Below are 15,061 nucleotides of genomic sequence, written 5' to 3' on the forward strand. Positions count from 1 at the left end.
CCTCTCAACCCTTAAGCTGAGGAGTTCACTTCCTCGCTCTAATATAATGATTGCAGCAGAGTGATTACAGTGTGGTGAGAAATCTGGGCGGGCTTGCTTCTGAGCGTACAGTAAACTGAAGATAAAAGGTAACTATTTTGCTCCCAAACCACCAATTAAATTAAATGCCTTGACTACTGACTCAAGCTGTTTCCATCTTGTTTTGTTTTGAAGTTGGCTCCTTCCTGTTTAATTTAAATAAATACACCCAGCTGTTGGTCTCAAGGGAGTTTTTAAACTAATTCATTCATTCACATGGTTCCAAAAAAAGACATTCAATGAAAAATATCCCTCCCGGTCACACATTTTCTATTTGCCCAGCCCCGTCCCCCTGCTGTCGTGAGCATCCTTACAGAATCGCTTCATGCAAATATAAGCAATATGAATATATATTCTAATTTTTGCCCTTTTAACACAAAGGGTAGCATGCTATACACACAGTTTTATCCCTTGCCTTTTTCTCTTCACATTATCTTGGAAGTCTTTCCATATCTAGGTAGATAGGTAATATAGGTCTTAATATAGGCATATACACTATATCATTTTATATAGCTGATTAATGTTCCATTGTAAGGATTTACCAAGGTTTAGTTAACCAACCCTTATTGATGGACATCCACTATTACAAATATATTGTGAGCCTGTAAATATGTCATTTCACACATGTAGAAGTATATAGCTGTAGGATAAATTCCTGATAGCCCCATGCATTAGTAATTTTCAATAAATATTGACAAATTTCTCTCTATGGATGCCATAACATTTATGTTCTTATAGCAGTGTTTGAGAATACTGGTTTCCCCCTGCAAACATTGTATCTGGCTTTTTGCTACATCTCAGTGCAACACGATCAAGCATCTTTTCTTATTAAAGAGCCGTTCTGTGTTTCCTGTTCTGTGATCTCTGTTCATAGCCTTGGCCCATTTTTCTGTTGGATTGTTGGTCTTTACACATATCAATTCCTAGACACTCTCTATATTGGGGAAACTAACCCTTTGTCTCTGACGTGAGTTGCAAATAACTTCATTTTGTCTTCATTTTTTGGTTGTGTTATGGTATGTTTTGCCCTGTAGAAGTTTTCTTCATGTAGTCAGATTTATCAGTTTTCCTTTACGACTGCTGGATTGCAAGTCTTTTCTACTTTGAAGTTACGAAGGAGTTCTCCCAAGTTTTCTAGAACTTTTATGGTTACATTTTTGACATTTAAATCTTGAATCCATTTGCAATTTATCCTTTATTCTTTTGCAGATGGCTATCCAGTTGTCCCAGTATCACTTACTGACTGTACCATCTTTTCCCAGTGGTTTGAGATGCTCCCTTTATCACATGCTAAATTCAAGGGAGATTTTAAACGGGTCGCTTTTCAGAAACTCCTTCCTGAGGTTCTCTACTACTCTGCTTTCCGGTGTCCCTCTCCCTCACATGCCCACCCAAGACTTAAATTTCTTCCTATTTAAGATTCCCAACAGCTCCTCCTCAGAACTTCCTGTGGGAGGAAGGTCCAATGGGCTGTGCTCCCTGGAAGCAGATGCAGCTGGCCTGGTGTGGCCAAGTGCTTTGATCGGCTCCCAAGCGCCAGGCCTGTTAAGGGATCAGCAGTGAAGGAACTCACAGAGCAGGAAAAAAATCAGCGTCGTTGTTTAAATATGAATCACTTGGTCCATTTGCAATCTTGGCCAGAATCGGGGTTAATTGTGAGAATAGTAACTGAGAATGTAGTTTCTCCGGGAGTTTAGAGAGCCAATGACTAGGTGCAGGGGTTAGGCCCTCAAGGGGAAGCTTAAATGTTTAAACCCTTCTCTGCTTGACACACACTAATCTTAAGGATCCAGGGAATGACTTTACTCAGTTTCCCTTCTCCAGTTTTGTAAGGCATTGGATTTTCTCCCATGGCCTTCTGAATGAGGATGCGAAATCAGGACTCGCCAGTGGCTCTCACAACCTCCGCTACAGAGGAACTTCAGCTCCAATAGCGCTCGTCTCCGATTAGGGAGCTGCTTGCCCCCCAGTCTGACTGTGGCCTGGAGATCTGGCCTTTCCCTAGCTTGGCAGGAGGAGGCCTGGAAGGGCGGGCCCTCCAACCAAGGATGGGTGTGTGGAGGCTGCGGATAGCTTCTGTGACACCCCTGGTTGGGGGTTTAGCTGAAGTCGTGTGCTGGCTGAGAAGGTGATCGGCATAACAGGCTTAGTGAAGATCACAGGCACCAAGTCCAAAGGCTGCGCTCCTATCTTACTAGCCCTGGGCCAGACCTGTATCCTCTTTGTTTTAGTTTCTCCAGCAGTAATGTGGGTAGGAATAGCACCTCTGTGGGTTAAATGTAATAAAGAGTTGAGAAGGCTTAAAACAGTGCTTCCGCCTGGGAGGCAGTAAGTGTGAGCAGAGACCCTAAAGCTCACAGCTCCGCCAAGAGAGCTGTCGGAATGGGGGTCGAATTGGTGGTGGTCATTGTGGAGCACGGGCAGATGTGACCGTCTCCTTCCAGATTGTCCTCTCAGTCTTTGGAACCTTCTTTTAAGGACATGAGAGAAATACCAGCACTGGTATTTGTGAGTGGGCAGGAGGCAGCGTCGTTAACCTTTCTCATCCCTTCTTTCCTCTTAGGGATGTTTGTGTCTTGACCCTGCTCTCGGGCCCCAGGGCCCTCTGTCTCCCACTGCAGGTCAAGGTGGGAGCCGTCCAGTTCAGTTCCGCCCCTCGTCTGGAATTCCCCATGGATGCATTTTCAACCCAACGGGAAGTGAAGGCAAGAATCAAGAGGATGGTTTTCAAGTAAGTACGATCAGATGATCAGATACTGCCGTGGTTAGGATGAAGCTAGCTGCTCTCAGAATCGTCCCTTGAAGGGCTGGGCCTGCTCTTGACCTCACAGAGAGAGAGGCTGTGGCCCGCCTTCCGAAAGCCCAGCCGAGCTGAGCGCAGCAGGTGATAAGAATTCCCTTCTCAAAGCTGCCCCTTATTGCGTGATAATGTCCCAGGTGGAAACTTAAATGCAAGTTAAAAAAAAAAAGATTTGCTGTTACTGTGTGTGGCTGTCAGCTGGGAGAAAGGGCTAGTGAAGGTGGAGACAGGTTAAGAGCATGAGGTGGTAGGAAGAACCCTGGGTCCTTCTCCCAGTTCTGTCCCTGGTGACCACACAGCCAGGAGAATTCACCATGCTTCTTGGAGCCTCATTTTTGTGATCTAAAAAGAGTAAGTGGTCCTCTGTTACTGAGAGCACTTTAAAAATGATGCATTTCTGTTTGTGTGCTCATACACATATACATCCTATAAATATATATATATATGTAATGAGTCATAATTTTACTCACAAGTCAGCTGATGTGTGTATATGCACACACATATATGTGTATACATATATTTTATGTATAATTCTTTTCTTTTTTTTTTTTTTTTTTTGCGGTACACAGGCCTCTCACTGTTGTGGCCTCTCCCGTAGCGGAGCACAGGCTCCGGATGCACAGGCTTAGTGGCCATGGCTCACGGGCCCAGCCGCTCCGCGGCATGTGGGATCTTCCCGGACCGGGACACGAACCCATGTCCCCTGCATCGGCAGGCGGACTCTCAACCACTGCGCCACTAGGGAAGCCCTATGTATAAATATTTTATATATGTGTCTTATAACATACACATATACAGCTACATGGATATAAATGTGTGTTATACACATGCATGTATATACATGTACATACACACAGTGTTCTTCATAAGCCCTCACAGAGGAATGCCTTTATTTGTCACCTGCCACTCTGATCTCTGGATCTTCTTTGCCCCCTGCTGCCTCTTGCCCTAGCGGATCTGAAGTTCCACTCAAGTCCATGGTCCCAGCCATGTACAGCCGTCACCTCTGCTTGCAAAGGCTCTGAGGTCTTTTAATAGGCCTTGGGCCTCTGTAGGTCCCCAGTGCTCTCAATAAGCCAGAATCCCCACACTGGACACAGCAGGAACTCTGGGTGTCCTACAGGTCCCAGAGACGCCCAGTGACTTTTCTTAAAATTTTTATTTTATATTGGACCATAGTTGATTTACAATGTTGTGTTAGTTTCAGGTGTACAGAAAAGTGATTCAGTTATACATATATCTATTCTTTCTTAGATTCTTTTCTCATTTAGGTTGTTACAGAATACTGAGCACAGTTCCCATGCTATACAGTAGGTCCTTGTTGGTTATTTTATTTTATTTTTTTAATAACAAAGTGAATCAGGTATACATATACATATGTTCCCATATCTCTTCCCTCTTGCGTCTCCCTCCCTCCCATCCTCCCTATCCCACCCCTCCAGGCGGTCACAAAGCACCGAGCTGATCTCTCTGTGCTATGCGGCTGCTTCCCACTAGCTATCTGCCTTACGTTTGGTAGTGTATATATGTCCATGCCTCTCTCTCACTTTGTCACAGCTTACCCTTCCCCCTTCCCATATCCTCAAGTCCATCCTCTAGTAGGTCTGTGTGTTTATTCCTGTCTTACCCCTAGGTTCTTCATGACATTTTTTTTCCTTAAATTTCATATATATGTGTTAGCATACAGTATTTGTCTTTCTCTTTCTGACTTACTTCACTCTGTATGACAGACTCTAGGTCTATCCACCTCATTACAAAGAGCTCAATTTCGTTTCTTTTTATGGCTGAGTAATATTCCATTGTATATATGTGCCACATCTTCTTTATCCATTCCTCTGTTGATGGACATTTAGGTTGCTTCCATATCCGGGCTATTGTAAATAGAGCTGCAATGAACATTTTGGTACATGACTCTTTTTGAATTATGGTTTTCTCAGGGTATATGCCCAGTAGTGGGATTGCCGGGTCATATGGTAGTTCTATTTGTAGTTTTTTAAGTAACCTCCATACTGTTCTCCACAGTGGCTGTATCAATTACATTCCCACCAACAGTGCAAGAGGGTTCCCTTTTCTCCACATCCTCTCCAGCATTTATTGTTTCTAGATTTTTTGATGATGGCCATTCTGAGTGGTGTGAGATGATATCTCATTGTAGTTTTGATTTGCATTTCTCTAATTTAGATTAATGATGTTGAGCATTCTTTCATGTGTTTGTTGGCAGTCTGTATATCTTCTTTGGAGAAATGTCTATTTAGGTCTTCTGCCCATTTTTGGATTGGGTTGTTTGATTTTTTGTTATTGAGCTACTTATAAATTTTGGAGATTAATCCTTTGTCAGTTACTTCATTTGCAAATATTTTCTCCCATTCTGAGGGTTGTCTTTTGGTCTTGTTTATGGTTTCCTTTGCTGTGCAAAAGCTTTGAAGCTTCATTAGGTCCCATTTGTTTATTTTTGTTTTTATTTCCATTTCTCTAGTAGGCGGGTCAAAAAGGATCTTGCTGTGATTTAAATCATAGAGTGTTCTGCCTATGTTTTCCTCTAAGAGTTTGATAGTTTCTGGCCTTACATTTAGGTCTTTAATCCATTTTGAGGTTATTTTTGTGTGTGGTGTTAGGGAGTGATCTAATCTCATACTTTTACATGTACCTATCCAGTTTTCCCAGCACCACTTATTGAAGAGGCTGTCCTTTCTCCACTGCATACCTGCCTCCTTTATTAAAGATAAGGTGACCATATGTGTGTGGGTTTATCTCTGGGCTTTCTATCCTGTTCCATTGATCTATCTTTCTGTTTTTGTGCCAGTACCATACTGTCTTGATTACTGTAGTATAGTCTGAAGTCAGGGAGCCTGAATCCTCCAGCTCCGTTTTTCGTTCTCAAGATTGCTTTGGCTATTCGGGGTCTTTTGTCTTTCCATACAAATTGTGAAAGTTTTTGTTCTAGTTCTGTGAAAAATGCCAGTGGTAGTTTGATAGGGATTGCATTGAATCTGTAGATTGCTTTGGGTGGTAGAGTCATTTTCACAGTGTTGATTCTTTCAATCCAAGAACATGGTATATCTCTCCATCTATTTGTATCATCTTTAATTTCTTTCATCAGTGTCTTATAATTTTCTGCATACAGGTCTTTTGTCTCCTTAGGTAGGTTTATTCCTAGATATTTTACTCTTTTTGTTGCAATGGTAAATGGGAGTGTTTTCTTGATTTCACTTTCAGATTTTTCATCATTAGTGTATAGGAATGCCAGAGATTTCTGTGCATTAATTTTGTATCCTGCTACTTTACTAAATTCATTGATTAGCTCTAGTAGTTTTCTGGTAGCATCTTTAGGATTTTCTATGTATACTATCATGTCATCTGCAAACAGTGATAGCTTTACTTCATTTCTGATTTGGATTCCTTTTATTTCCTTTTCTTCTCTGATTGCTGTGGCTAAAACTTCCAAAACTATGTTGAATAAACTATGTTGAATTGCTGTGGCTAAAACTTCCAAAACTATGGTGAGAGTGGGCAACCTTGTCTTGTTCCTGATCTTAGTGGAAATGGTATCAGTTTTTCACCATTGAGGACGATGTTGGCTGTGGGTTTGTCATATATGGCCTTTATTATGTTGAGGAAAGTTCCCTCTATGCCTACTTTCTGCAGGGTTTTTATCATAAATGGGTGTTGAATTTTGTCGAAAGCTTTCTCTGCATCTATTGAGATGATCATATGGTTTTTCTGCCTCAATTTGTTAATATGGTGTATCACGTTGGTTGATTTGCATATATTGAAGAATCCTTGCATTCCTGGAATAAACCCCACGTGATCATGGTGTATGATCCTTTTAATGTACTGTTGGATTCTGTTTGCTAGTATTTTGTTGAGGATTTTTGCATCTATGTTCATCAGTGATATTGGCCTGTAGTTTTCTTTCTTTGTGACATCCTTGTCTGGTTTTGGTGTCAGGGTGATGGTGGCCTCGTAGAATGAGTTGGGGAGTGTTCCTCCCTCTGCTATATTTTGGAAGAGTTTGAGAAGGATAGGTGTTAGCTCTTCTCTAAATGTTTGATAGAATTCGCCTGTGAAGCCATCTGGTCCTGGGCTTCTGTTTGTTGGAAGATTTTTAATCACAGTTTCAATTTCAGTGCTTGTGATTGGTCTGTTCATATTTTCTATTTCTTCCTGATTCAGTCTTGGCAGGTTGTGCATTTCTAAGAATTTGTCCATTTCTTCCAGGTTGTCCATTTTATTGGCATAGAGTTGCTTGTAGTAATCTCTCATGATCTTTTTTATTTCTGCAGTGTCAGTTGTTACTTTTCCTTTTTCATTTCTAATCCTATTGATTTGAGTCTTCTCCCTTTTTTTCTTGATGAGTCTGGCTAATGGTTGATCAATTTTGTTTATCTTCTCAAAGAACCAGCTTTTAGTTTTATTGATCTTTGCTATCGTTTCCTTCATTTCTTTTTCATTTATTTCTGATCTGATTTTTATGATTTCTTTCCTTCGGCTAACTTTGGAGTTTTTTTGTTCTTCTTTCTCTCATTGCTTTAGGTGCAAGGTTAGGTGGTTTATTTGAGCTGTTTCCTTTTTCTTAAGGTAGGATTGTATTGCTATAAACTTCCCTCTTAGAACTGCTTTTGCTGCATCCCATAGATTTTGGGTCGTCGTGTCTCCATTGTCATTTGTTTCTAGGTATTTTTTGATTTCCTCTTTGATTTCTTCAGTGATTTCTTGGTTATTTAGTAGTATATCGTTTAGCCTCCATGTGTTTGTATTTTTTACAGATCTTTTCCTGTAATTGATATCCAGTCTCATAGCATTGTGGTCGGAAAAGATACTTGATACAATTTCAGTTTTCTTAAATTTACCAAGGCTTGATTTGTGACCCAAGATATGATCTATCCTGGAGAATGTTCCATGAGCACTTGAGAAAAATGTGTATTCTGTTGTTCTTGTATGGAATGTCCTATGAATATCAATTAAGTCCATCTTGTTTGATGTATCATTTAAAGCTTGTGTTTCCTTATTTATTTTCATTTTGGATGATCTGTCCATTGGTGAAAGTGGGGTGTTAAGGTCCCCTACTATGAATGTGTTACTGTCGATTTCCCCTTTTATGGCTGTTAGTATTTGCCTTATGTATTGAGGTGCTCCTATGTTGGGTGCATAAATATTTACAATTGTTATATCTTCTTCTTGGATTGATCCCTTGATCATTATGTAGTGTCCTTCTTTGTCTCTTCTAAAAGTCTTTATTTTAAAGTCTATTTTGTCTGATATGAGAATTGCTACTCCAGCTTTCTTTTGGTTTCCATTTGCATGAAATATCTTTTTCCATCCCCTCACTTTCAGTCTGTATGTGTCCCTAGGTCTGAAGTGGGTCTCTTATAGACAGCAAATATATGGGTCTTGTTTTTGTATCCATTCAGCCAATCTGTGTCTTTTGGTGGGAGCATTTAGTCCATTTACATTTAAGGTAATTATCGATATGTATGTTCCTATTCCCATTTTTTTAATTGTTTTGGGTTCGTTATTGTAGGTCTTTTCCTTCTCTTGTGTTTCTTGCCTAGAGAAGTTCCTTTAGCAGTTGTAAAGCTGGTTTGGTGGTGCTGAACTCTCTCAGCTTTTGCTTGTCTGTAAAGGTTTTAATTTTTCCATCAAATCTGAATGAGATCCTTGCCGGGTAGAGTAATCTTGGTTGCAGGTTTTTCTCCTTCATCACTTTAAATATGTCCTGCCAGTCCCTTCTGGCTTGCAGAGTTTCTGCTGAAAGATCAGCTGTTAACCTTATGGGGATTCCCTTGTGTGTTATTTGTTGTTTTTCCATTGCTGCTTTTAATATGTTTTCTTTGTGTTTAATTTTTGACAGTTTGATTAATATGTGTCTTGGCGTATTTCTCCTTGGATTTATCCTGTATGGGACTCTCTGTGCTTCCTGGACTTGATTAACTATTTCCTTTCCCATATTAGGGAAGTTTTCAACTATAATCTCTTCAAATATTTTCTCAGTCCCTTTCATTTTCTCTTCTTCTTCTGGAACCCCTATAATTCGAATGTTGGTACGTTTGATGTTGTCCCAGAGGTCTCTGAGACTGTCCTCAGTTCTTTTCATTCTTTTTTCTTTATTCTGCTCTGCAGTAGTTATTTTCACTATTTTATCTTCCAGGTCACTTATCCGTTCTTCTGCCTCAGTTATTCTGCTATTGACCCCATCTAGAGTATTTTTAATTTTATTTATTGTGTTGTTCATCGTTGCTTGTTTCATCTTTTGTTCTTCTAGGTCCTTGTTAAATGTTTCTTGCATTCTGTCTATTCTATTTCCAGGATTTTGGATCATCTTTACTATCATTCTTCTGAACTCTTTTTCAGGTAGACTGCCTATTTCCTTTTCATTTGTTAGGTCTGGTGGGTTTTTATCTTGCTCCTTCATCTGCTGTGTGTTTTTCTGTCTTCTCATTTTGCTTATCTTACTGTGTTTGGGGTCTCCTTTTTGCAGGCTGCAGGTTCGTAGTTCCCGTTGTTTTTGGTGTCCCCAGTGGCTAAGATTGGTTCAGTGGGTTGTGTAGGCTTCCTGGTGGAGGGGACTAGTGCCTGTGTTCTGGTGGATGAGGCTGGATCTTGTCTTTCTAGTGGACAGGTCCACATCTGGTGGTGTGTTTTGGGGTGTCTGTGGACTTATTATGATTTTAGGCAGCCTCTCTGCTAATGGGTGGGGTTGTGTTTCTTGCTAGTTGTTTGGCATAGGATGTCCAGCACTGTAGCTTGCTGGTCGTTGAGTGAAGCTGGGTGCTGTTGTTGAGATGGAGATCTCTGGGAGATTTTCGCCGTTTGATATTATGTGGAGCTGGGAGGTCTCTTGTGGACCAGTGTCCTGAAGTTGGCTCTCCCACCTCAGAGGCACAGCACTGACACCTGGCTGTAGCACCAAGAGCTTTTCATCCACACGGCTCAGAATAAAAGGGAGAAAAAGTAGAAAGAATGAATTAGTAGAAGAAAGAAAGAAAGAAAGAGAGAAAGAGAGAGGGGGGGAGAGAGAGAGAGAGAGAGAGAAAGAAAGAAAGAGAAAGAAAGAAAGAAGGGAGGGAGGGAGGAGGGAAGGAAGGAAAAAAGAAAGGAGATAAAGTAAAATAAAATAAAGTGAGATAAAATATAATAAAGTTGTTAAAATAAAAAAATAATTATTAAGAGAAAAAAAAGAAAAAAAATTTTTTTAAAAAGCAAAAAAAAAAAAACCCAAAAAACCCCCAAAACGGACGGATAGAACCCTAGGACAAATGGTGGAAGCAAAGGTATACAGACAAAAATCTCACACAGATGCATACACATACACACTCACAAAAAGAGGAAAAGGGGAGAAAATCATAAATCTTGCTCTCAAAGTCCACCTCCTCTATTTGGGATGATTCGTTGTCTATTCATGTATTCCACAGATGCAGGGTACATCAAGTTGATTGTGGAGCTTTAATCCGCTGCTTCTGCGGCTGCTGGGAGAGATTTCCGTTTCTCTTCTTTGTTCTCACAGTTCCCAGGGGCTCAGCTTTGGATTTGGCCCCGCCTGTGCGTGTAGGTCGCCGGAGGGCGTCTGTTCTTTGCTCAGACAGGACGGGGTTAAAGGAGCCGCTGATTCGGAGGCTCTGGCTCACTCAGGCTGCGCGGGTCGGGTGGGGGGGGGGCACGGAGTGCGGGGCGGGCCTGCAGCGGCAGAGGTGGGCGTGACGTTGCAGCAGCCTGAGGCGCGCCGTGCGTTCTCCCGGGGGAGTTGTCCCTGGATCCCGGGACCCTGGCAGTGGTGGGCTGCACAGGCTCCCCGGAAGGGGGGCGTGGATAGTGACCTGTGCTCGCACACGGGCTTCTTGGTGGCGGCAGCAGCAGCCTTAGCGTCTGATGCCCGTCTCTGGGGTCCGCACTTTTAGCCGCGGCTCGCACCCGTCTCTGGAGCTCCTTTAAGCAGCGCTCTTAATCCCCTCTCCTCGTGCACCAGGAAACAGAGAGGGAAGAAAATGTCTCTTGCCTTTTCGGCAGTTCCAGACTTTTCCCCGGACTCCCTCCCAGCTAGCCGTGGCGCACTAACCCCCTTCAGCCTGTGTTCACGCCGCCAACCCCAGTCCTCTCCCGGCGCTCCGACCAAAGCCCGAGCCTCAACTCCCAGCCCCGCCCGCCCCGGCGGGTGAGCAGACAAGCCTCTCGGGCTGGTGAGTGCCGGTCGGCACAGATCCTCTGTGCAGGAATCTCTCCGCTTTGCCCTCCGCAGCCCTGTGGCTGCGCTCTCTTCCGCGGCTCCGAAGCTTCCCCCTCCGCCACCCACAGTCTCCACCCGCGAAGGGGCTTCCTAGTGTGTGGAAACCTTTCCTCCCTCACAGCTCCCTCCCACTGGCGCAGGTCCCGTCCCTATTCTTTTGTCTCTGTTTATTCTTTTTTCTTTTGCCCTACCCAGGTACGTGGGGGGATTTCTTGCCTTTTGGGAGGTCTGAGGTCTTCTGCCAGCGTTCAGTAGGTGTTCTGTAGGAGTTGTTCCACGTGTAGATATCTGGTTATCTATTTTAAATGGAGTAGTGTGTATATGTCAATCCCAATTTATCCCTATCCCCACCTTTCCCCTTTAGTAACCATAAGTTTGTTTTCCACGTCTGAGTCTGTTTCTGTTTTATGCGTAAGTTCATTTGTATCATCATTTCCACTTCCAAATAAGTGATATCATATATTTGTTTTTGTCTGACATACTTTTGTCTGACTTACTTACTACCTAGGAGTTCACTGACTAGAGAAAACAAGATCCTTGCATTGAAGCTTAAATTCTATTGCTGGCGGGGCAGAGGGGGTGGGGAGGTAGATAACATGCCAATGAGTAAATATAAAATAATTCTGCTAGTGATAAGTATAAAAAAAGAGAGAAGAAAAATATATTTGAGAAAACATCAGTGTGCTAGGGGTTAGGAGTGCAGGGATGCAGGCTGCTCCTGTTTTGTAGCGTGGTCGGGGAAGGCATCGCTGATAAGGTGCCAGGTGACCAGCAGTGTGGTGAAAGTCAAGGAGAGGTTCCTGTCCTTGCTGGAGAAGGATGGTCCAGGTGATGGCTCCGAGGAGCGTGCTTGGCGTTTTCAAAAGGAACAGCCGGGGGCCAATGTAGTTGCATCCTTGGGCGTGCTGTTCCTCCTGACAGCTGCGGGGTGTCTCAATGCTTCCCAGGAAACCACTGCGGGGTTCCTGGAGTCCTTCTCCTGGAGAGTAGCCTCGGGTCTTTGCACTCTCCCGAGCCCAGTCGACTTCCATCCCCTCCAGCAGGAAATCTAATTTTGCACACTGTGGGGCATGTCCGCAGTCTGACTGACTTACTTAGTATGATAATCTCTAAGTCCATCCATGTTGCTACAGATGGCATTATTTCATTCTTTTATGGCAGAGTTACATTCCATTGTGCATATCACATCATCTTTATTCATTCCTCTGTCAGTGGACATTTAGGTTGTTTCCATGTCTTGGCTATTGTAAACAGCACTGCAATGAACATTGGGGAGCATGTATCCTTTCGAACCATGGTTTTCTCCTGAAATATGCCCGGGAGTGGGATTGCTGGATCATATGGTAGCTCTATTTTTAGTTTTTTTAAGGAACCTCCATACTGTTTTCCTTAGTGGCTGTACCAATTTACATTCCCACCAACAGTGTTGGAGGGTTCCCTTTTCTCCACACTCTCTCCAACATTTATTGTTTGTAGACTTTTTGATGATGGTAATTCTGACTGGTGTGAGGTGATATCTCATTGTAGTTTCGATTTGCATTTCTCTAATAATTGGCAATGTTGAACATCTTTTCTTATGCCTGTTGGCCATCTGTATGTCTTCTTTGGAGAAATGTCTATTTAGGTCTTCTGCCCATTTTTTGATTGGGTTGTTTGTTTTTCTCATATTGAGCTGCATGAGCTTTTTGTAAATTTTGAAGTTTAATCCCTTGTTTGCATCATTTGCTGCAAATATTTTCTCTCATTCTGTGGGCTGTATTTTCGCTTTGTTTATGGTTTCCTTTGCTGCACAAAAGCTTTTGAGTTTAATTAGGTCCCATTTGTTTATTTTTGTTTTTATTTCCATTACTCTAGGAGATGGCTCAAAAAAGGTTTTGCTTCGATTCATGTCAAAGGGTGTTCTGCCTTTGTTTTCCTCTAAGAGTTTTATAGTATGCAGTCTTACATTTAGGTCTGTAATCCATTTTGAATTTATTTTTGTGTATGGTGTTAGAGAATGTTCTAATTTCATTGTTTTACATGTAGCTGTCCAGTTTTCCCAGCGCCATTTATTGAAGAGACTGTATTTTCTTCATTGTATAGTCTTGCCTCCTTTGTCATAGATTAATTGACCATAGGTTTATTTCTGGGCTTTCCTGTTCCATTGATCGATACCTCTGTTTTTGTGCCAGTATCACACTGTTTTAATTACTGTAGCTTTGTAGTATAGTCTGAAGTCAGGGAGCCTGATTCCTCCAGTGTCATTTTTGTTTCTTAAGATTGCTTTGCCTATTCGGGGTCCATACAAATTAAAATTTTTTTTGTTCTAGTTCTGTGAAAAATGCCATTGGTAATTTGATAGGGATTGCATTGAATCTGTAGCATGCTTGTGATAGTATAGTCATTTTGACAATATCCATTCTTCCAATCCAAGAACATGGTATATATTTCCATCTGTTTGTTTCAGCTTCGATTTCTTTCATCAGCATCACATTGTTTTTGGAGTACAGGTCTTTTGCCTCCTTAGGTAGGTTTACCTAGGTATTTTATTCTTTTTGATGCAGTGATAAATGGGATTGTTTCTTTAATTTCTCTTTCTGATCTTTTGTTGTTAGTGTATAGAAGTACAACAGATTTCTGTGTATTAATTTTGTATCCTGCAACTTTACTGAATTCATTGATGAGCTCTAGTAGTTTTCTTTTAGGATTTTCTATGTATAGTACCATGTCATCTGCAAACAGTGACAGTTTTACTTCTTTTCCAATTTGAATTCATTTTATTTCTTCTTCTTCTCTGATTGCCATGGCTAGGACTTCCAAAACTATGTTGAATAAAAGTGGCGAGAGTGGACATCCTTGTCTTGTTCCTGATCTTAGAGGAAATGCTTTCAGGTTTTCACCATTGAGTATGATGTTGGCTGTAGTTTTGTCATATATGGCCTTTATTATGTTGAGTTAAGTTCCCTCTGTGCTGCGCACTTTCTGGAGAGTTTTCATCATAAATGGGTATTGAATTTTGTCAAAAGCTTTTTCTGCATCTATTGAGATGATCGTACAGTTTTTATTCTTCAGTTTGTTAATGTGGTATATCACAGTGATTGATTTGAGGATATCGAAAAATCCTTGCATCCCTGGGATATACCTTGCATCCCTGAGATATACCACGATCCTTGCCTCATGGTATATGATCCTTTTAGTGTATTGTTGGATTCAGTTTGCTAGTATTTTGTTGAGGATTTCTGTGTCTGTGTTCATCAGTGATATTGGCCTGTAATTTTCTTTTTTTGTGGTATCTTTGTCTGGTTTTGGTATAAAGGTGATGGTGGCCTCATAGAATGAATTTGGGAGTGTTCCTTCCTCTGCAATTTTTTGAAAGAGTTTCAGAAGGATAGGTGTTAACTCTTCTCTAAATGTTAGATAGAATTCACCTGTGAAGCCATTTGGTCCTGGACTTTGGTTTGTTGGGAGTTTTTTAATCACCATTTCAATTTCAGTACTTGTGATTGGTCTGTTCATATTTTTTATTTCTTCATGGTTTAGTCTTAGGAGATTGTATCTTTCTAAAATTTGTCCATTTCTTCTAGGTTGTCCATTTTATTGGCATATAGTTGCTTGTAGTAGTCTCTTATGATCCTTTGTATTTCTTTGGTGTCAGTTGTAACTTGTTCATATCTAATTTTATTGATTTGAGCCTGCTCCCTTTTTTTCTTGATGAGTCTGGCTAAAGGTTTATCAATTTTGCTTATCTTTTCAAAGAACCAGCATTTAGTTTCATTGATCTTTTCTATCACTTTCTTTGTCTCAATTTCATTTATTTCTGCTGTAATCTTTATGATGATTTCTTTCCTTCTAATGACTCTGGGTTTTGTTTGTTCTTCTTTTTCTAATTGCTTTAGGTGTAAGGTTAGGTTATTTATTGGGGATTTTTCTTGTTTCCTGAGGTAAGATTGTATTGCTATAAACTTCCCTCTTAGAACTGCTTT

The 15,061-nt window shown here is 41.3% G+C and overlaps 1 protein-coding gene across 1 annotated transcript in view; it reads left to right on the top strand.

The window, feature by feature from the left end:
* The window catches only part of VWA2 (von Willebrand factor A domain containing 2), a 72,072-nt gene that overhangs the window by 17,863 nt on the left and 39,148 nt on the right, over window positions 1–15,061 (top strand). Inside the window, 1 exon segment of the mRNA XM_049697075.1 lies at window positions 2,700–2,809. Within this exon segment, the coding sequence (XP_049553032.1) occupies window positions 2,700–2,809 (110 nt within the window).

The sequence above is a fragment of the Orcinus orca genome, chromosome 14, assembly GCF_937001465.1.
Source record: "Orcinus orca chromosome 14, mOrcOrc1.1, whole genome shotgun sequence".
Classification (NCBI taxonomy): domain Eukaryota; kingdom Metazoa; phylum Chordata; class Mammalia; order Artiodactyla; family Delphinidae; genus Orcinus; species Orcinus orca.